General features: G+C 32.9%; 1 protein-coding gene across 1 annotated transcript in view; it reads left to right on the top strand.

Moving 5' to 3' along the window:
- The window catches only part of NUDCD1 (NudC domain containing 1), a 58,006-nt gene that overhangs the window by 23,299 nt on the left and 12,980 nt on the right, over positions 1–21,727 (top strand). Inside the window, exons 4-8 of the mRNA XM_016158985.2 lie at positions 1,122–1,302; positions 4,132–4,314; positions 7,404–7,608; positions 12,220–12,364; positions 16,506–16,631. Coding sequence (XP_016014471.2) covers positions 1,122–1,302; positions 4,132–4,314; positions 7,404–7,608; positions 12,220–12,364; positions 16,506–16,631 — 840 coding nt within the window. The remainder of the gene's footprint in view (positions 1–1,121; positions 1,303–4,131; positions 4,315–7,403; positions 7,609–12,219; positions 12,365–16,505; positions 16,632–21,727) is intronic.

Below are 21,727 nucleotides of genomic sequence, written 5' to 3'. Positions count from 1 at the left end.
AAGCAACCACAGTATTATATTTTAAATAGAATTGTTTGAATTACACCTTGTAAATATAAAGGACTTTTTTAGGGAAATAAAGTTTTAGCGATTTCCACTTCTTCAGACTTGTATTTTGTAAACTTTCAGAAAACACAGAAAAGCAAAATAAAAACAATAGGAAAAAATTGCCCATCCCCCACAAACAGTACCAAGAAATTAGGGGGAAGAAAACAAATAGATCATTTATGAGACAGGGTAAGAGAAATGGAGGAACGAATAATATTGACCTTCTCCAGTCCTCTCTTTTTGTATAGAGCACTATTTTCACTTGATAATTCTTTTCTAGGAGATTGCTTTTAGTTCTTTCTCCTTTAGATGCTGTTTGGATGCCTTGTTGTTTTCTTTGTTATTAAGCCAAGAGTACTTCGTTTTGAAGTCTGTTCAACAGAGAAAACTGACATTTTTGTAAAGTCTTTCCAGAGGGGCGGGGGGTTGGAGTACTGGGAGAAAGGGGTGAAGGGTTTAAGCAATGCAGATTAGTAGTTGACAGATGGTCACGGGGATGAGGAGCACGGCATAGGGAATGCAGTCAGCAATAAGGTAATGGCTGTGTGCAGAGCCAGAGGGAAGATAGAGCTATCAGGGGGATCGTTTCATAAATTGTATAAATGTCTAACCAATGTACTGTATACTTGAAACTAATAAAACTAAATTAAAAAAAAATAAAAGACCACATGTTTGAGATATAGACTTCCTCATGCCAATGTAAGTTAAAAAAAAAAATTGAAGGTATAATTTAACACTTTATTTAAAGTTAGTAAGGAAAAAAAATTCTGCTTCGATTGCCAAGAAGTATATACGAGTAATTGTATTATGGAAGAAGATCCTGTGTAGCATTTGGTTATAAAGTTTGGTAATTTGTCTGTTAATTAATTCAATACATAATAAAAGTTGATTGAATATCAAAAAAAAAAGTTCTTCAAGGAACTTTTGTTTAAAGACTTTTTTCAATTTTGTATTTCTTAAAATAAATACAGATTAATTGTTGGATTGTTAGAATTTATGTATTGCCTCTGCTGTGGGCATTTATATAATGTATACATTTTCATGTGTGTCACCTTTTTTTTTTATTTTTGTAGATTATGTTTAATGAAGAGCTTGGTAATCCTTTTATTATAATGCATAGTATCTCACTGCTGAAAGCTGAAGAACATTCAGTAGCCGCTCTACTTCTTCGAATAGAGAAAGAAGAATCACACATGAAAGGAAGTGGTTTCTATGTTTCCTTGGAGTGGGTCACTATCAGTAAGAAAAATACAGGTAAAACATAAAAAAATCCTAAAACTCTTCATGATGGTTGTCATAATTTAGTAGGTTTGAATGCAAAGCTGTCCTATAAATGCTGTTTGCTTTTTCTTGGGCTTTGTGTTATGATTCTGGTACCTGCCACCAGTGAAATGAATATCTACAGTTTCTCTTGAGGTATGGGTTACAAAAAAAAAATGTGCTTCTCTAGTCAGTTATCCTTTTTGTATAAAGGAGACACTACATAATTTTTTAAAAATTTAAAGTATATACTTTTAATATATATAAGAATATATGTATGTCCACACAAAAATTTATATAAGACTAAATATGAATTAGGTATAAATTACATGTAATTGAAGTATAAATTAAATATAACTACCTAGATGGAAATGAATACCTTTATTTCATTAAACCACAATTGTGATTTCCATCTAATTGAACTTTGCTCTTTGTTTCTACCCTCAGGACGATTCTTAAGTTTTTCTCTCACAAAGTGCTTTTGTGTGTAGAAAAGTCTTGAGTTTGTCTTTTTGAAACTGTCAAACTTCTAACTTAGACATTAAAAATTACTGTTTTTTCTTTATTAACTAGGATTCTTTTAATGGTGTGGCCTTGCTCTTTGCCAGGACTTAGCTCTTATTGACTCATCAAGTGGTTTTTTACTATAGTCAAGCCCTAAGAGAGCTTGTTTCTATGACTCTGTTATTTTTATCAGTAGTTTTTAACCTACTCATTTAACTTAACAGTCTTAAATTATCATTGATTTTTATAGAAAAAGATTTCTTTACCATAGCTGCTAGTTTCCTATAAGCATTTGTTTTCTAAGAGGAATTTTTTATTTCAAAATGAACCGTATGTGTATGAATATGTGCATATATGTACATAGTTATATGTGTGTGTGCGTGCGTGCGTGTGTGTGCATGTGTGTGTAATCAGAATAGTTTATAAGTAAGCTGAATAAATTTCCTAGATTTGTTCTTCAAAGAATTTGATGTAATTTGTTTGTTTTTCTACTGAGTGTTGCAGTTTCATCTCTGGAGGAGCACAGTGTCTTAAAACTTTAGGTGGTGGAAAACTTTTTCTGTAAAGGCCTAGCTGGTAACCATGTGAACTGTGTCACAACTACTCAGCTATGACATTGTGGTGCAAAAGCAGCGAGACAATACATGAATGATATAGTTATATTCCAATAATACTTTATTTATGGACATTGATGTTTGGATTTTATATAATTTTTACATATATTTAAATATTATTCTTTTGATTTTTTTTTTAACCATTTAAAAATTTATAATTCATTCTTTGGCACAAGGCTGGTAGTGTGTAGATCCCTGTGTGAGATAAGAAAAGCTTTATTTTTTTTCTTAATGTATATAACATCTTATAGGAGGATTGTCATGTATGTCACTTCTTTTCTCCACGACACTTGACTTTTTTTCCTCCTATTACTAATATAATGTGTAACTTTATTTTTAAATGAACATAACATAGTGTTTTTCTAAACTGTATTGAGTGGAACATTTGATAAGTTATATTTTGTGGTCAAGTTTTAAAATATGTCCATCAATATTCCCATTATACATTAAGCATATTAAAGTTTATTAAAATTTTGAGTAAAAAAATCTTAATTTTAACCCAGAATTTCCCAATTTATTTAACCATGGGATTCACTTGAGACCTACCTATTATTTTCTGTCCCACACATATTGGGAAAAGCGTCCTATAATTTAGACACAGTATCTAAATTTGGGTCTTTAGAGGCAGGTAGGACTCTTTCTCCTGCATTTACCTGTGTAGAGAAAATAGGAGTTTTTAGTTCATTCATGAAATGAAGTATCTGTTCTTAAATATGTGTGAATAAACGTATGAATGTATTTGAGAGTTTAGAGTAAAAACAATAATAGATGTTTTAGGACAGGTTGTATGATTATGTATAACTCAGGTGACACTGAGTTATGATTTTGACTACTCAGTGTGAAGCTTACACGTAGAACCCATTTTAATAGAGTGACAGTGTAAGTAAAGGTATGGATTCAACTGAAATGTTTGGGTTACTTTTTTAGAGCAAAAAGTAACATTTTCATAGGGAAATAAATTCAGGTAATTTACCAGAAACTTTTAGAATACAGTTGTTTATATCTTAAAAACTAAGTATAATTATTTATGTTTGATTATACTAGGGATATAGATCTATATTTGAATGTATATAAAAATTATTTCTATTTTCAACACTTTCATTTTATGAAAACCCCTTATCAGCAGCTAGAGCAGGTAGAAAAATAGTCCACACACACTTTTTCCCTTGTCTTCAATTTGTGGCTCTTTTCAGAAGATGCCTGTCATATACTTTCTGGGAAAGTAGACGAAAAGGTAGAGCCTTCAGAGGCTGATATATCAGCTAAGTCAGTCGCTTTCATGCTCTAAAGCACTGCTGTCCTGTAGAAATTTCTGCAAGACGGACATGCTTTATATTTGTACCATTGGGTGTGCTAGCAGCTATCTGTTTGTGACTGTTGAGCATTTGAAATGTGGCAAGTGTGACTGAGGAAATGAATTTCCAATTTTATTTAATTTTAATTAAATAACCACTTGTGACTAAGGGCTACCACATTGGATAGCACAATCTAAAACAATTTTTATCAGATCCAGTATTTTAAAATAGGGATATATTTACAAAGTATTAGGTGGTCAGTTTTTTTTTATCTTTATAAAAAGACACCTAATAGTGTACCTTTGAATAATTTTAAATATTTTTAACTGAAATTAATATACAAATATTTTCAGAGTATTTTTAAAATAAGTTATTTGTAAGTTTTCTAAACATACTTTATTTTCTTTCAGATAATAAGAAATATGAAATTGTTAAACGTTATGTTCTCCATGGAAAGTCAGTGCCACATTATGCTGCTATCGAGCCTGACGGGAGTGGTCTCATGATTGTCTCCTATAAGTCCTTCACGTTTGTTCCAGATGGTCAAGATATTGAAGAAAGTAAGGATGAAAACATGTCAGAGAAAATCAAAGGTAATTTGACTTTTAATCTTCATAGAATTCAAGATAGGTGTTTAATTTTTTTTCTTTATATTTCCCAGAATAACTGGGAATATCTTTTCTAAAAGATACCACCTAAATAATATAAACTCGTTTAATTGAGTAATTTTGTAATTAATCAAAAATGTTTATATGTAATATAAATATTATATATAACATATATGTTACCTTATCTGATAGGCTGTTTAATAAATATCAAAAGTATAAATAATGTCTGTTTTTGGCATTTGAGAAGCCAACATATTGTATTGAAGATAATAATCTTTTAAATAAGCTCAACTCTGTTCATTATAGGTGTACACTAATGTACATGTTCTCACTTTTCCTACCCGATGGAAAGTTGCTTGAGGGCATAATCTCTACCTGTTTTCTGTGTGGAATGAATGAATGAATGATGGTAATGTTTTAGAATGAAAAGAGTAACAAGGTCTTCCAAGAAAAGTTTATGTTTGTATACAAAGAATATATATTATTTTAAAGATAAGAGGCCATTCCTCTGTAATCGTTACTGTTCATGTTCCTGATGTTTATGGGCAGAGTATATTTTCTTGAGATCTTCATAATATTTAAAAATTATGCATAATTACTCTGACATTTTTGTTACATAACCTATTTTTAAAAATTAGTTTATATATTTATCTTTAAAAATGAATTTTTGAAAGTATTTGTAAATACTAAATTAATACATACTTGAAAAATATTTCCCCAGGTTTATAAATACCATCTAAGACAAGAGTTTTGCTTAGCGTGGCTTTTTATTTAACCTCTGAAAAAGTTGGCTTCCTCATATGTGATGTTTTTTGTTAGATTACATCTAAGATCTCTCTTTGAATAAATTCTACTATCCTGTCTTATACATAGTGTTAAACTCTCCTAAAGCTAGGCCAGAACAGCTATTCACATCTCTAAACCACATGCCCTTTAGAACTTAACTCCGTAGGTGAGCAGTTGTGAAGGAGTGGAAGAATGCCTTAATCCTTGGAACTACTTTATGTAGTAGCTAGGATCATGTGGTTCCAAGATGGATTGCAGCCTAGGTAGGACACATGTGTTTAAATCACTACCTACCAGTCCAGGTATTTTTCTTGTCGATACTTCACATTGTATTTTGAATTCCTCCTGAATTTATTATTATGTATGTTCTTCCCTTTTAACCTCAAATTCCCTTCATTTTTCTGTTTCCCTTCTAATAAATAGTACTTACTAAATTTCTCGTACCTATTTTCTGTTGGGAAATTTATTCATATTTACTTTGTCATATGATTTTCACAATAATAAAGGAAAATAATTTTAAAAAGTTATGGATAGCTTGTTAATTATAGCATATTTTCTTTTAAACAGTCTTCCAAATATATATACTAGTTTTATGTTCTACGAACCTAACCAAGACTGATACTGTTTATTGCCCACTTAGTATTGTTATAATGATATAAATAATAGTATTTTCTTCGAAAGACCTAAAACATAATCTCTAAAATCATAAAAAGCAACTAAAAACTGAGAAAATTATTTAGATGTTTGTATATGTTTAATGGAGACAAGATTAAAAAATTATGACTTTCCCTTTAGTCTTATTTCCATGTTTTTAATTTATACTAAAAGTTCATGTGATTTAGCAAACTCCTTTCATCCATATCTGGCAGAAGATATTCATTATTATGTATAAACTGCCTTAACTTTTGCAGTAGACAGAAATATGAATAAAACAAATTACTTCCCTTAAGGAGCTTATAGTTATCAATATTTTAAGCTATAGTTCAGAGTTTTTCATTAAAAGTATTTCTAAAGGCAGAGAGGATCTGAGAGGCTACTTAAAAGAATGTGACACAGGTTAGAAATTACCTCAAAGGAACAATGTTTTTCAGAAGATTCATGCATATTTTGTATTTTATTTCTATGACATCATTTTATTAAATTTCTTAACATCAAGTAAAAGTGACCCTTCTAGAAGATACACCCTACTTATGCTATATCTTTGAGCATATCTGGTACCTCCAAAGTTTTTACATAAAACAGCACTAAAAACCCCTAATATTAACTCACATTTAATGAGTTTATAATACATTTAGATAACAGGATTGATATTAAAGGTTTTATATATGTTAGCTCATTTAAATGTCAACAGTCCTAGAGGTACGTAATGTTCTGTTATTTTACAGATTAGGAAAATAAGGCTCAGAGATAAAATTACATACCAAAATTAATAAATGATTGAGCCAAGACTCAGAGATAAGACTAGTCAACTCTGGAGCACAGGTTCCTGACCACTATGTTATATTCCTGATGAGTGGGTAGACAGAGTAAAGTTCCATTAGGCAACTTTTTATTCATTTTGCATGTAAGCCCTGTTTTCTTAGTTCCACGGTGATAGTATGACAGGTCAAACGGTGTTTCTTTAGCAGCTAGCTTTTTAGGAGACAGGCCGAGGAGATAGAGAAGGTAAAGGGAGATTCTTTTACTGGGAACTTAGACAAAATAAGCTAATAGCTTTTGAATTTCCTATGAAATTGCTTTCATGCAACAAAGTTGTGGGATAGAATAACTAATACCTTTATAAGGAAAATATATCTTTTATTTTGGGGTGGATGTATGTTCCACCACATAATAGTAACAGTGGTTTCCTGTATCACAGCATTACATTGCCCTAACATGGGTAAATCAAGGCAGTGGTGAAAATTTCAAACAGTGGCTTATGGCATTTGGTATTTTTTTGAATTAGGAATCCACTGTGTGTGGTGTGTGTGTGTGTATGTGTAAGGGAAGATGGAGAAAGAGAGAAAGACAGGTACTTGGAGGCAGGGAGAGAAGGAATGGGGATAAAGGACTGCTGGAGTATCAGGTAAGCCTGGAAGAGGAAAATGTCAATTGCTTAACTCTTTGAGTGAAAATTCCCCAAAGAGATCTGTGTGTGTTTCTTTTATAATTCCTGTTTTGTGAGATGATCACCAGAAAATATGCTAAGACTCTTTTGGATAGGCATACTTTTATATGTTCTAGTCTTTAATTTTTTATGTTCTATTCTTAATTTCTGTATTATGTAATGCATTTTTCTTTCCTAATAGAACCTCTGTATTACTGGCAACAGACTGAAGATGAGCTGACAGTAACAGTACGGCTTCCAGAAGACAGTACTAAGCAGGACATTCAAGTACAGTTTTTGCCTGATCACATCAACATTGTGCTGAAGGGTCAGAGTTTCTTGGAAGGAAACCTTTATTCATCTGTTGATCATGAAAGCAGTACATGGATAATTAAGGAGAATAATAGGTATTTTTGTTATAGTTTTATTTATATTTAAAATTTCATTTATTATTATTATTTTCTTTTATTCTTTCTACAGGGTTACCTTAAAGGTGAATACTACAACTGCTCTGTCTTTAATGATTATTTTTCTTAAGGTAGATGACATTAAAATGGAATTATGTCAAAGAACATAATTGTAATTAAGGTTAAAGATACTGGTATAGTTATTGCTTGCATTATTATATGGCAGTGCTTTTCATTACCAGCTCTGGATACAATAATGATAACAGTAACAATAATTAATATATGAAATGGTTATTTTAATTTGTACTTTTTACATTTTTTAATAGAAATAATTTTTTCTATTACCTTGAATTTGTTGACTAGATAGCATATTCCTGGTTTTTAAAATTTAAGATATGTCAAAGGCTATACAGTGAGAAGCCTTCCTCCAACTCAGATCCTCTGGTCACCTATCTCCTAACTCCCCACAGCCACTGTTCACTTTCACGAGTATTCAAGCAGCATGTATATTATTTTCTTTTTTTTCACAAAAAAGGTTTAGCACATACTACACACAGTTATACAGATTGCTTTTGTTGACTTTCAACAATAAATCTTGGAGAGCTTTCCATAAAGAATAATTATTTTTTTATCCTCTTATGGCTTCATGTATTTTACTCTTATCAACTGCATAATCATTTAAATAATTGGTCCTCTATTGTTGCCTATTTAGTTGCTCCCAGTCTTTTGCTATAGTGAATCACATGTGAATAAACATATTCACATGTACAGGAATATATGTGGAGAATACCTACAAGTAGAATGGTTCATATTTCTCTGACAATTGTGGATAATAAATATTTTTCTTATGTAAATTAGCCATTTACATTTCTTTTATGAATTATGTGTCTAGGACACATTCACAAAAAAGAAATACATGGTAAATTCAGTGTCATCAAAACAGAGCTTTTCAGTACATTAAAATGGAAGATTTTTTCTTTTCTAAAGACACCATTAAGAAAACAGAGGCAAGGCATCAACTAGGAAAAAAGTAGTCCCAGTACTCATATTAGAGGACTTGCATTCTTAATATATAATGACACCCTACTACAAATTTATAATAAAAAGACCACCCAGCTTTTAAAATGGTCAAATGATTTAAATAGACATGTCATAATAGAAGATATATGAATGGCTAGTAAGCACATGAAAAAATAATCATTAGTCATTAGAGATATTAAAGCCAGATGAGACACCAATGCATGGCTACAACTAAAAAGATTGACAGCATCAGATGTTGACAGAGATGTGGACCACCAGCAACTTATACATTGCTGGTGGGAATGGAAATGATACATTCACTTTGGCAAACTATTTAGCAGTTTCTTATTAAGTTAAACATATACCCAGAAATTGGTTATTCTTTGTTACTCAGAAATTCTACCTCTTGATATTTACCCAAGAGAAGTGGAAACACGTTAAAAAATAAGACAGTTGTTCCCCTAGACTATAAAAGTATATTCATAGCAACTTTATTCATAAAAGCCAGAAACTGGAAACAGGTCAATATTCGTGAAAAGGTTGGATGGATAAACACATGTGGTTACATATTCATACTGCATAATTCTGCCATAAAAAAAAATTGAACTACTGATAAACACAACAATCTGAATATGAATAAATCTCAGTAACATTATGTGGAATGAAAGAAGCCTGAGACATAAAAGTGCATGCTTGATTCTACACATGTGGAGTTCTCGAACTGGCAAGACTAATCTATATGGTGGTACCAACCAGAGCAATGGTTACCTCTAGGGGTAGAAGAGTCGACTGGAACAGGGCATAAGGCAGCTTTCTGGGTGGTTCAGTATCTTCACTGGGTTACATGGGTATATGCGTTTGTCAAACTCAATGAATTCTACTCTTAAAACCTGTGAATTTTGTCTACATACCTCAATAAAAGGAGTATGTTAAAAAAAGATAAACAAAGGTCAAGGGACTTATGAAACTGTAACCTTCTGCCCCCACTACCATGCCTCTTTGTAAATCTGTTCTCAGATACTTCACACCCCAGTCATTTAGATTAATAAAATTCTACTCTTTCATTATCCATCAAGTCTAAGTAATTGTTGAATTCAGTGATAGATTAATGAATAGTATTAGGCATTTAATTTTTAAAAGTGGTTAAATTTGGTCAGAAGTTGCTATAAGGTAGATACTTTTTACTCTAAATATAGTTCTTGATTAGTAGTATATTACCCATGGGAGTCTCTAGTATGTCTAGACCCAGACGAGTCTAAACCCTGAGAGTGTAAGAAATATATATCTAGTTCAAAAATATTTTAAGCTTCAAAAGCAGGTATCTTGAATTCATTTTCTTAATGGAGAAATTTGGTGACTTGGTTATACTTTTCAGTATATTATTTTTAAAACTCAGTTATCTTTTGAAAAATATTTTTTAAAAAATATTTTCCATCTCCACATATTCTATTTAAACATATTTTATGTGTGTGTGATAGAGTTGAGGGTAGCATTACAAATTAGCAAATCAGCTAGAACATATTGTTAAATGTCATTAACCAGTAACCCAGCAAAGGTCTATGAGAATAGCTGGACCTCGTGCAGATATTTTTAGCCATTTAATAATGAATATAGACCAGTTTTGTTTTTTTCCATTAAATTTGACATCCTTGATTACTATTTTATGTTACAAAAGATAATTACAATGCTGTGTAAGTGGTATCATTAGTTTCAAACACATGATTTTCTATACTTTATTAAGTATCTCTCTTTTTCAACTAATGTTCCCTCTCACGTTGACAGAATAACTAGTATAAAGTTTATTATGTGTGGGGTTTTAGGTTACTTTTTGCTTGGATGGTAGGATTTGATACTAGTTTTAAAATATAAAAATGCAGTTGTGCGAAAAGTGCATTAACTAGGTGTGCAAATTTAATGATGGATCAAAAACTATAACTGATTAAACGAACTCTAACTTCTTTAGGTAGCAACTGACTAAGAACGGTGTTTATACATTCTGGTCACTGGGTAAAAGTTCTTTAATAGTTATTTATGTATAGATTTGCAGAGAGGTAGAATAGTGCAATACTGAAAAACATGGACTTGGAGCCAGCCTACTTTACTAGCTTGTGACCTTGGCACGTTCTAACCTCTCAGTGCTTTTTTTTCTTACTTGTATAACGGAGATGATAATAATACTTACTTTATTTGGTTGTGGTGAGTAATAAGTGAGTTAAAACGTGTAAAGTGATTATGACAGCACCTGGCATATGGTAAGCATTAAATAAGTACAAGCCGCTTTCGTTATTTTTATTACTATCATTATCTTCATCATCATCATCATTATCAAGATTAGCTTTCTCCTTTGAAAATATAACTAAATCTGGGCATTATTGATTGTGGTGGTAATTTTTAATAATAATGATAGGTGCTCATATTACATAAGAGATATTTTGTATAGTCTCTTAAAATAAGTAATTTCAGAAAATTTTAAAGTGCTATAATTAATTCATGGGGCGGTGATAATAACAGCCTTGAAAAAGAATAGCTGATAAATTTGCATGTTCTGTTTGATAATTATGACAATAGTTATTGTGTGCTTGCAGTTGTTTGCTTGTACTTGTGTTCCAGGACATGGGTTAGTATGGCACATGTGTACCAAAGATGGCACATGGAAAGGGATGCTCTGCTGTGGAACAGCTACCGCCAGCCCACTTTTCTCTGTGTTACAGCAGCGGCTATTCTCAAAGCAGCTTACGTGCATTTCCCTTTCTTTTCAAGAGGTACATGGGCAACTTCCTGCGTCCACGGTCTGCCCTGACTGAGCGCTCTCTCTCTCTCTTTACTGCTTCATTAGACCTTAATCTCGGGATTCCTTGAAAGGCCTTTTTAGTGCATTTGGAATTATGTTTAATGGCTTAAATGTACAGAATTAGATTTTAAGTTGATAGAGACCACATTAACAACATTTTCCCCCTGTGTTACCAAAGTTAATTCTTTTCCAATTCCTACATTTCAATTCTTTAAAATTTGTATTTAAAAAATTACATTTGTATTGGCTTAACCTGCCTGATCTTTAGATTAATAATTACATATTATTGCTACTAGTTTGTGAAAATAAAGTTAATTGGCTCCATACACACCAAGGTAACTTTAGTTACAGACCCTGTCCAATTAGTTTTATGTATCTGCCGCCATCTACTACACACCTAGGCTGTATGGCATAGCCACCACCCTCATCACCACCATCATTCCTCTGTGAAATAGCTCAGGTACATGCTGCTTGCTTTTCTGTTACTTAAGTTCGGTAGTACACTGCACACATGGACCACAACAGTACTTTCTGGGTGTTGTTATTCTTTCCAATCATTTCTCTCATCAAGCCATTTGACATCCCATTTCTAGGGTAATTTATTTGTTCATTAAATCTAAATTATTTATCCTTGGATTATAGATTTTTCCATCATATGTAAAACTCAGATGAACACTATTTTTGGTAAAACATTTTCTGGATACTGGAAAGGTAATTTCTATGGAAGACTCTTCTTTTTGGTGTTGGTCGTATAATATACATAGCTGCTTAATATAACATTCTCTCATTTAAACCTCTAGCTTGGAGATTTCCTTAATTAAGAAGAATGAAGGACTGACATGGCCGGAGCTATTAGTTGGTGATAAACAAGGGGAACTTATAAGAGATTCAGCCCAATGTGCTGCAATAGCTGAACGTTTGATGCATTTGACTTCTGAAGAACTGGTAAGCAATTACAAAAGAAGTTTGACCTTATAAGGATCTGGAACTATGTTATGTGAGGATTATGGCATGTTTTTCAAACATTATTTTGCTTTTCTTTATGTAAAAGACAGATTAAGTACCACTGAGTGGTGTTCGAATATGGCTTAAAATGCTAATATTCCTTACACTGTGTGAATTCATACATGTATCTGTGTGTGGTCACGTTGTATAGGGTAGATGTGCATGCATGCATGTATGTATCTACACACACACACACACACACACACACACTCGGAGTCATGTGCTATTTGACAACAGAGATAAACTCTGGGAAATGCCTCAGGTGATTTTGTTGTATAAACATCTACACAAATCTAGATGGTACAGCCTGCTATACACCTCAGCTACATGGTACAGCCTGTTGCTCCTGGGCTACAAGACTGTTTAGCACATAACTGTACAAAACAATGCAAGATTAAATCAAGTGCAAGAGAGGATGATGCGATCCAGAGAGATGGTAAACATGAGGTGTCTGAGGCTGCTGCTGGTGTATCACAGCACCGTTTTACAGCAAACTTTTTTTTTAATAAGAGAAAGAGTACACTCAAAAGTAACAAAGTATAGCATACTTTGTTGAATTGTATACTTGAAACTTATTGGATTTCGTTAATCAATGTCACCATAATTTAAAAAAAAGAATAAAGAAAAAACAGTCAATTTATGCACCTCCATTTACTGCAAAGAAAAAAAATGAATATTTAAAACCTTTTTATTTAAGTTAATAAGTAGAATTCAATTTCAACACAGCTTTTGTTGTTGACAAGTTAGAACATCACAGGGTGATATTTTATATATTTAAAGAATCTTTTATTCAAACTTCTGATTTTCATAATCTTTAATAATTTGGAAATCAAAATTCAAAGAAAATGTATATAAAAGAAATTATAGTATAGTGAATACATAAACCTATAATATAGGCATTTATTATCATTATCAAGTATTATGTACATTAAAAAATTGTTTGTGTTATACTTTTATACAACTGTCAGCGCAGTAGGTTTGTTTACACCAGCGTCACCACAAACACGTAATGCATTTTATTATAACCTTACAACATCACTAGATGATAGGAACTTTTCAACTTTGTTGTAATCCTGTGGGACCACCATTATATATGTTGTTCATCGTTGACTAAAATATCGTTATGCAACACATGACTGTACGTAGGTGTGTGTGTGCATGTGTGTGTGCGTGTGTGTGTGTGTGTGTGTGTGTGGTCCTTTAGAAGAATAGACTGACAATTGCTGACAGGAACAAAAAGTATGACTTCACTGTCTACCTTGCTAATATATACTTATCACTGAAGTATTCTAGGTAATCTTAGAATATCACAAGGGGTATATATATATATATATATATATCATATACAGTGCAATTATTTTTTGATTGACAAAGCAATTCAGTGTAATGATAACAATAACAATACATTACTCAACTATGAGATTTTGTTGAATATATTCCCACTGTTAATTTGTAAAATAATGTTAAGAATTGGAACAGATATTTTATAGCAGTACACCAGAATTTCAGCTATGTGTTCATTCACCAAGAATTGTATCAGCACATGTAAAATATCTGCTTATTCCCATCTGGAATTAAAATGATGAGGAAAACTGTACGAAGAAGTATTTATACTGTAGGGTTAGTTGCAATGTAAGGTAGAATGGAAAGATTAGAATATTTAAAGTGAAGTCACTGTCAAAAGAAAACGTGGCCAAAATGGAGAAACCAAGTTTCATGTTTGCTAGCAGTAATTGAAAATTTACCAAATCACTGGAATTTATAAGTAAGACTACAAAACTTTGATTTCATAGTCCTGTTACAACATGCTACGTAGACCGCATTGCCCCATGTTCGTTCATTCCGCAGGGATATTCGTGGTAGGGCGCCGTGGTTACAGTGACAGTGATGGTATGGGGTTTGTTTTGAGCTTGTAGATAATTACTGCTGACTGCTTTTTACACTTACTGATTTCACACGAATATTAGTATGTATGAGTAAGTTATTTATGCCTGAACCCTAGTGTGTTTGTTACATTTTGAAACAAACAAACCTTGAATCTTGTCATCTGCAACTGAAGTCAGTTTAATGTTTTTCAAATCTATGCTTTTTCTTGCCTGAACTGCATTGGTTAGAACCTCTAATCCACTGTAATATAGAAATAGTAAATAGTGAAAGTATACATTCTTGCTTTATTCATGATCTCAGGAAAAAGAATTGAATATTTCATTATTAAAACTATGATGATTCTTTTCATCACATTGAGGAAATTTCCTTGTATTCCTAGTATACTGAAAAGTTTTATTCAAAAGGCTATAGAAGTTTGTCGAATGCATGTTCTTCATTTGTGGGATGAACCCCACCTGGCTATGATGTATAATCCTTTTTACATATTATTGGTTTTGGTTTACTAATGTGTTATTGAGTTTTGCGTCTATGTTTGTGAGGAATAGTGTATGTATTTATGTATTTGTGTGTGTGTGTGTTGTTTTGCCTTTTTACCATTTTTATCCAGTTTGGCATCTGGATAATGCTGACTTCATAAAATAAGTAGGGAAGTGTTTCCCTCTTATTCTATTTCTGGAAGAGGTTGTGTAGAATTGGTATTATTTCTTCTTTAAATGCTTGATAGAATTTGCAGTGGAACTATCTAAACAGGAGTTTTCTTTTTTGGAAGGTTTTTAGCCATGAATTTAATTCCTTTGATAGAGGGTTATTTTGGGCAGCTATTTCCATTGACTTTTTTAGTTTTCAATTTTATTTATTTGTTATTACATCTATTATTTTCTCCCTTTTGCTTACTTTGGATCTCTTTTGTTCTTTTTTTGAAGTAAAAGCTTAGACAATTGATTTTTGACCTATTCTATTGGAAGGCTTTCATGCTATACACTTCCTTCTAAACATTACTTTAGCTGCATCCCCCAATTTTCAGTTTGTCTTTTTAATCCCATTAGGGATTGATTTAATTTGATGCTGGATTTTAGTTTTTTACATGGTTGACATTTATGCCTCGTTCATTCTTACTCCTAGGGCAGAACTTTGATGAATGTCGACAGAAAGTCTGGGTTGTTGACCAGGGTCTATCCTTCTGTGCGGGCCATGATCTCTCATTTTTGTCTCCCAAGCATTTTGATATCAAAACTCAGCTTTTAGTCCTCTTTCTACTGCCTTCTACTTGTGTTTTTTAATTCAGCTCGGAAATCAGTAAATGGGTTTAGGAAAGCAGAGGGTCTTGAGGTTCCCTTCTCCGCTATTCTCTTTTCCCTGTAATCTTGTCCTGTTAGGACTGGCTGCCTTGACAGTCTTCCTATCTCTGACTCTTTGATAATTGAAAGGGGAAGGGAGAGAGGAGTGTGGAGGCGGCCTTCTGTATTCTGTTGGATAGTATATCTTTCTGAGTCACTGACAAAATGACCTCAGCTAGTTGCCGGTATTGCCACCTTAGCCAGCCACAACAACCAGAATTGTTACCATTGATATCTAGACTGGAGTGGAGACGACCACAGTTAGGTGGCTCCATGTCCCAGTTTTGACCTTCTTGAATCTATAGGATTATAGTTTTCATCAAATCTGAAATATTTCGCCTATTATTTCTTCAAAAAATTTTCCATTCTTCCTGCCCGCTTCCAATTACTCATAAATTAGACCATTTAATGTTGTTCCACAGATCATGCAGTTATGTGTTTGTATTTTTTGTCTTCTCTGTTTTTCATTTTTGATAGACTCTATTATGTTTCAGGCTCACTGGTCTTCTGCAATGTCTAATCAACTATCAATGCTATCTATTTTGTTTTCCATTTTAGATACTAATATTTTGCATTCTTATATCTTGAAGGTAAATTTGGTTCTATTTTATGTCTTCCATGTCTCAACATGTTTTTTTTTTAATCTTTGAGTATATACTTGTTTATAATAGCTGTTTTAATACACTTTTTGTTGATTCAAACATTCCATCATTTATGTGTCTGTTGATTTTTTTATTGGTCATGGGTCTGAAATTTAGTTTTTAATTATTGCCATAGTAGTGGCATTTTTAAGTATGAAGAAATTCTTTTTTTATCTAACTGTTGTTTGCTTATATATTTGTTATTTTTGGTCTAAGAATCCAAATCCAGATAAAGAAAAACCTCCTTGTAATGCTCAAGAGTTAGAAGAATGTGATATTTTCTTTGAAGAGAGTTCCAGTTTATGCAGATTTGATGGCAACACATTAAAAACTACTCATGTGGTAAGTTCTTGATAGTGATATTTCTAAAAATTTATGAATAATAGAAGTTACCCAGGTGAGATGATAATTTATTAACCAAATATATATTTTACAAAGATGGCTTGATTAGCAGTTGGCTGTGATATAAATTTTATCACTCCATAGAGTAGCAACTTTTTGTAGTATTACCTCAAATTTTAAAAAGTGTATTGTTTTGGTATTATTGGGTATTTGATATCGTTCAGTTGGCTTTTTTTTCTGTACAGGTGTTTACATACAGTTATACATGTGATATATAGGCAAGACTTGTCTTTTTATTCAGCATTATGACATAGCATTTTTCACATTCTCATGTTATTTCAATCTAGCTCGATGGTTGGATTGTGCAATAATGTTATTGTTGGTATTTGTTATTGTTGGTATGTGTATGTCTGTGTGTAGTGGTTGTCTACATATTACAGTATACATCTTTAATATTTTTTGAATTAATTATGATGGTGCTATTTTTTAAAAATCTCTTTTTACATGAAGTCTTTTCTATATTCAGGAGTATTTAATAAAAAGTTATTAAAGTCAAATTAATGAGTCATGGACTAAGGCTGTGACAAATTGATTTCCATTTCATATTCTCATTAGTCATGTTTATAATTATTGCCTATTTTATTGCATTTTTACCTGCCTCTTCTACTTTTTGTTTGATATTTACTAATTGGTGTGCAAAATATAGGTCTCTTTTTAATCCTTTTTTTTACTGTTGACTTTGTTTTAGTGTTGAAGGTTGTTTATGTGAGAAGGATCTCTGCAGTAAATCAGTGGTTAATTTAGAACTTTGCATGTAAAAATTAGTCTTAGTACAGAAATTAGAGGTGTTGGGGCTTTAGGATCCCCATCCAAACAAAAGCAATAGAAGAGAGAGAACAATTTGGTCTTTTGTTATTTTCTGTTTGATATAGGCCAAGAAAATTCTTGAAAATTTCTAAGTTTGGCTTAGTGTGTTCATCTTGTAGAGGTTGAGGGGACAGTGCATTCTAGCCAAATTCATGAAACCAAAGTCAAAATTATCATGGGAAAGTGATTTAATAGAGCTGACTTTTTCTCACTCACTAACCTTTCTTCGTGTTTTTTGGATACTTAAGAACTTTCTTTAGCTAATGGCTGGACATCGCATTGTTCCGAGGACTTATAAAAATGATATAAAAATGAGCATTTTTAGATTTTATGTCTGTGAAGACAAATGAGGTTCAATGGCAAAGACCAGTGACTAGGTAAAAGTGCCATTGAAGCTGTACCAAAATTAAATGCTTACTCTAATAATTAATTTCTGTATATGTACTTCTCTCTTTCCCACTGTTAACATTTTATGTTTTTAATGTCATAATTTACATCTTTTTATCTTGTATATACCTTAACAGATTATTATAGTTGTAATTGATTTTACTACTTTTAATCTTTTAATTTTTATATTAGCTTTATAAGTGATTAACGCACCACCTATACCAGTGAGATTTGTACTTTCATATGTTTTCCTATTATGAATTAGTGCTCTTTTGTTTTAACTTAAACAAGTTACTTTAACATTTCCTGTATGGCTGGTCTAGTGGTGATAAACTCCTTCAGCCTTTGCTTGTCTAGAAAACTTTTCTCCCTCTATTCTGAATGTTTGTTGGATAAGTATTCTTGGTTTGAATTTTTACTTTCAGCACTTTGAATATATCATGCCACTCCCTCTGGTCAGCAAAGTTTCTGCTGAAATATCTGCTCATAGCCTTATGGGGATTCTCTTATAGATAACAAGTTGTTTTTATCTTGCTGGTTTTAAGGTTCTTCCCTTATCTTTAATTTTGATACTTTAAATATAATGTATCTTGCTGTGTGTCTTTTTGGGTTCATCTTTTTTGGAACTGTCTGGGCTTCCTGGAGCTGGATGTCTTTCTGTCCCCAGGTTAGGGAAGTTTTCTGCCCCTTTCTCTCCTTTCCTTTGTGGAGCCCTGTAATACGAATGTTGTTCTGCTTGATGTTGTCCCCAAAGTCCTTTAAGCTATTTTCACTTTTTTCATTTTTTTTTTTCCTGCTCTGATTGGGCGAGTTCCATTGCCTTGTCTTCGAATTCACTGATCTTTTTTACTTCTTTATCTAGTCTGTTGCTGTACCTATTTTCCATTTCCATTATTGTATTCTTCGGTTCTGTGACTTGTGTGTAGTACTTTCTTATATTTTTGTCTCTGTGTTGAAGTTTCCATTTTGTTTAGACATTCTTCTGTGCTCAAAAGTATCTTTATGATCATTATTTTGAAGTCTTTATCATGTAAATCACTTATATCCATTTCATTAAAGTCTCTTCCAAAGATTTTATGTTGTTCTTTAGAACATATTAATTTATTTCTTCATTTTCCTTGATTCTTTATGTTGTTTCTACACCTTGGATAAAGCAGCTACTTTTCCTAGCCTTAAAGGAGTGGCCCTGTACAGGAGATGAACCTTATTGTTCAACTCTGCCCTAGCTCTCCGTTGTCTCTCAAACCTTTGTGATTGTCCAAGCAGCCTATTTTATTTTTAGTGGCTCCCAGTAGTTGAAGGTGTGTCAAGACTTGTCAGTGTCTCAAAGGGGAAGATCTCCTTCAGCACCTAGATTCAGGCTAATTGGAAGCCAGACCCTCTGGCAGTGGCTTTTAAGGTATGCAAAATGTATTTTCCTGCGGGACTACAAGTGTAAATCCTGCTGGCCACCAGAACCAGGCAATCTAGAGGTGTCCTCTGTATGACTGCTGCAAAAATCCCTGTGCCATACAAGTGTACAAGTGCATTTCCAGGAGATGCCGTCGACCTGGACCACGGCAAAGGGAGCCCAAAGATAGTACCTGCTGGTCTTTGTCCCTGGAGTGTACCTTTGTAAGTCCCTAGATATGTGCTAAACCAGAAGCCTGCCTCTGGCTAAAGCTCCAGAATAAGTAAATAGGCCTTTTTCACAGAAAGATGAAGCACCTCAGTCTGTCGCCTTTCTGCTGTACCCTGGCTGCTATAACAAAGTACTGCAGACTGGTGGCTTAAGTAAATGTTTTCTCACAGCCCTGGGATGGTAGCTAGTTAAGAACTCTTTCTGTGTTGGTTACAGTCCTGTGGGACCACTGAACTGAAGCCCCTCTGTCCACCAGAGCTAGGTGATCTAGAGGTTGCCTCTTGGGGGGCAGACACAAAAATTGAGGTTCCAAACAAGGTAATAAGTTCCTTTCCAGAAGATAGTGGTGTGAGGCAGAGAGAAATTGTCTAGTTGGTGCCTACCAGTCTCCACCCCTGGAGAGTATTTTAGTAGGCCCCTAAATGTGTGTTAAATTAGATGCCTGCATCTCACGCTGATGCTTCAAGGTAAGCATATAAACCTCTTGTGCAGAAAGTCTGGGCACTTTGCAGTCAGCTGCCTCCACATGGGGCTTTAGGGTGTGGTTAGCCCATGTGTGTGAGCCCTTTAAGAACTCTTTTTCAGTTCGTTATAGTTTTGTGGGTCTTGTGGATGCAAGCCCCGTGGGCTTTCAAAGCTCTATGTTTTGGAGGCTTGTCTCTCAGGTTCAGGTCTTAAAAGGTGTGGTATCTGATGTATGGGGTTCAAATTTATTGCTCCTCAGGGAGAAGCATAGTTTTGAGTTCCTTCCCAATGTTGTTCACTATGCCAGGGTGGATGAGTTTTTTCTAGTTTGCCTGATGTGTAGGAGTGGCTCAGCTAGTTGTTTTGTTTTGTTTATTCCTGAGGAAATTGATCCATATGTAGCTGTAGACACCATGTATCCATGTGAGAAGATGAGTTTAAGCCCTTCCTATGTCGCCATCTTGAACTGGAACCTCCTAAAGATTCTTATCTTTGTTTCACTTGGGTTAAATTGGAGACCAAAGTTGTTTTTTGCAAATTATAAGCGCTTTAATTTTGCTATTATTAGTCATCTTTTATAAATATAGGCAAAGATTCAGTGACATAAAATTGCATAACGATTGCTTTTGGGTATAAGTGGAATGTCTATAAATTGAACAGTTCCAACAAATAATAAGTCCATCTTCTTTTTTAAAAGGCAGATTTGGTTTATCAGTTTATTATATGAAAGTCAAGGTCTACTGGTCAGATGTTGTTTCTTGATGTAGTCAAGAGGGGAACAGTTGGCTTGTCAGGAGAGAAGAGAATGAAGGAGGTGGTAATATCTTGGATGTTCAGCACATCCACTTCAGGAATCAAGTAGTACTTTATTGACAGTTTATACTTCTTTCCGCAATGTTTGCTTAAAGTTCTCTCTTCTTGGTTTCATTTGTCATGACTTTGAAATTACCTGTACATGGAAAGGTCAATATATATTTTTATAGTTTTAGGGAAAAATACTATAACAAAAAGGTCAGAACTCTATATTGCAAATGACAGATTTTTCAAAGTATGAAGTTTCAAAATGTAAAATGAAAGAAAGGTAAGTCAGGGTTAGATTTTGGCATTTGGAAAGTAAAATGTTAAATGAATACATACAATACGCAGCAACACAATAAAATTAAAATATTAAATATCAGAACTGGAGAAGAAAAGTGATGAGATGTTGTCACTAGGGTGTGAAGCTCAAATCAGAATTCAAATACAGTTGAAGAGGAATTATTTTTACATCTGTCTAGGGCTATGCTAGACACATTTTATAAAACATTAACCACTGTCCACAAGTAGTCAAGGGCACTTGAAATGTGGCTTTTTTGAATTGAGATGTCCTGTAAATGTAAAATACACAATCAGAATTTGGAGACTTAGTATGAAAATAGTAAGTAGTTTTATATGATTTTTATGTTGAGATGGTAATATTTTGGTTAAAATATATTATTAAAATTTATTCTCTTTTTTGATGTGGCTACTAGAAAATTTTAAATTTATGTACATGGCTTGCATTTTATTTCTACTCTTTAGTGATCAAATTAAATACAGACTTGCATAATCAAAAGGTGATAGGATATTTTTAAAAATTAAATTAGTTAAGTTTCTCAGATCACATGGTATTTATATACTACTTAAAACATGACATTGAAACAGCTGAAAAGAATATTTGCAGCTTATGCAGAAGAGTTACAAATAGGAAATAATTTTTTTAAGTTAATGTCATTTT

The sequence above is a fragment of the Rousettus aegyptiacus genome, unplaced genomic scaffold (genome assembly GCF_014176215.1).
Source record: "Rousettus aegyptiacus isolate mRouAeg1 unplaced genomic scaffold, mRouAeg1.p scaffold_m13_p_15, whole genome shotgun sequence".
NCBI classification, from domain to species: domain Eukaryota; kingdom Metazoa; phylum Chordata; class Mammalia; order Chiroptera; family Pteropodidae; genus Rousettus; species Rousettus aegyptiacus.
Note: the sequence above shows the minus strand (reverse complement) of the source record. Positions and strands in the feature narration are given on the sequence as shown.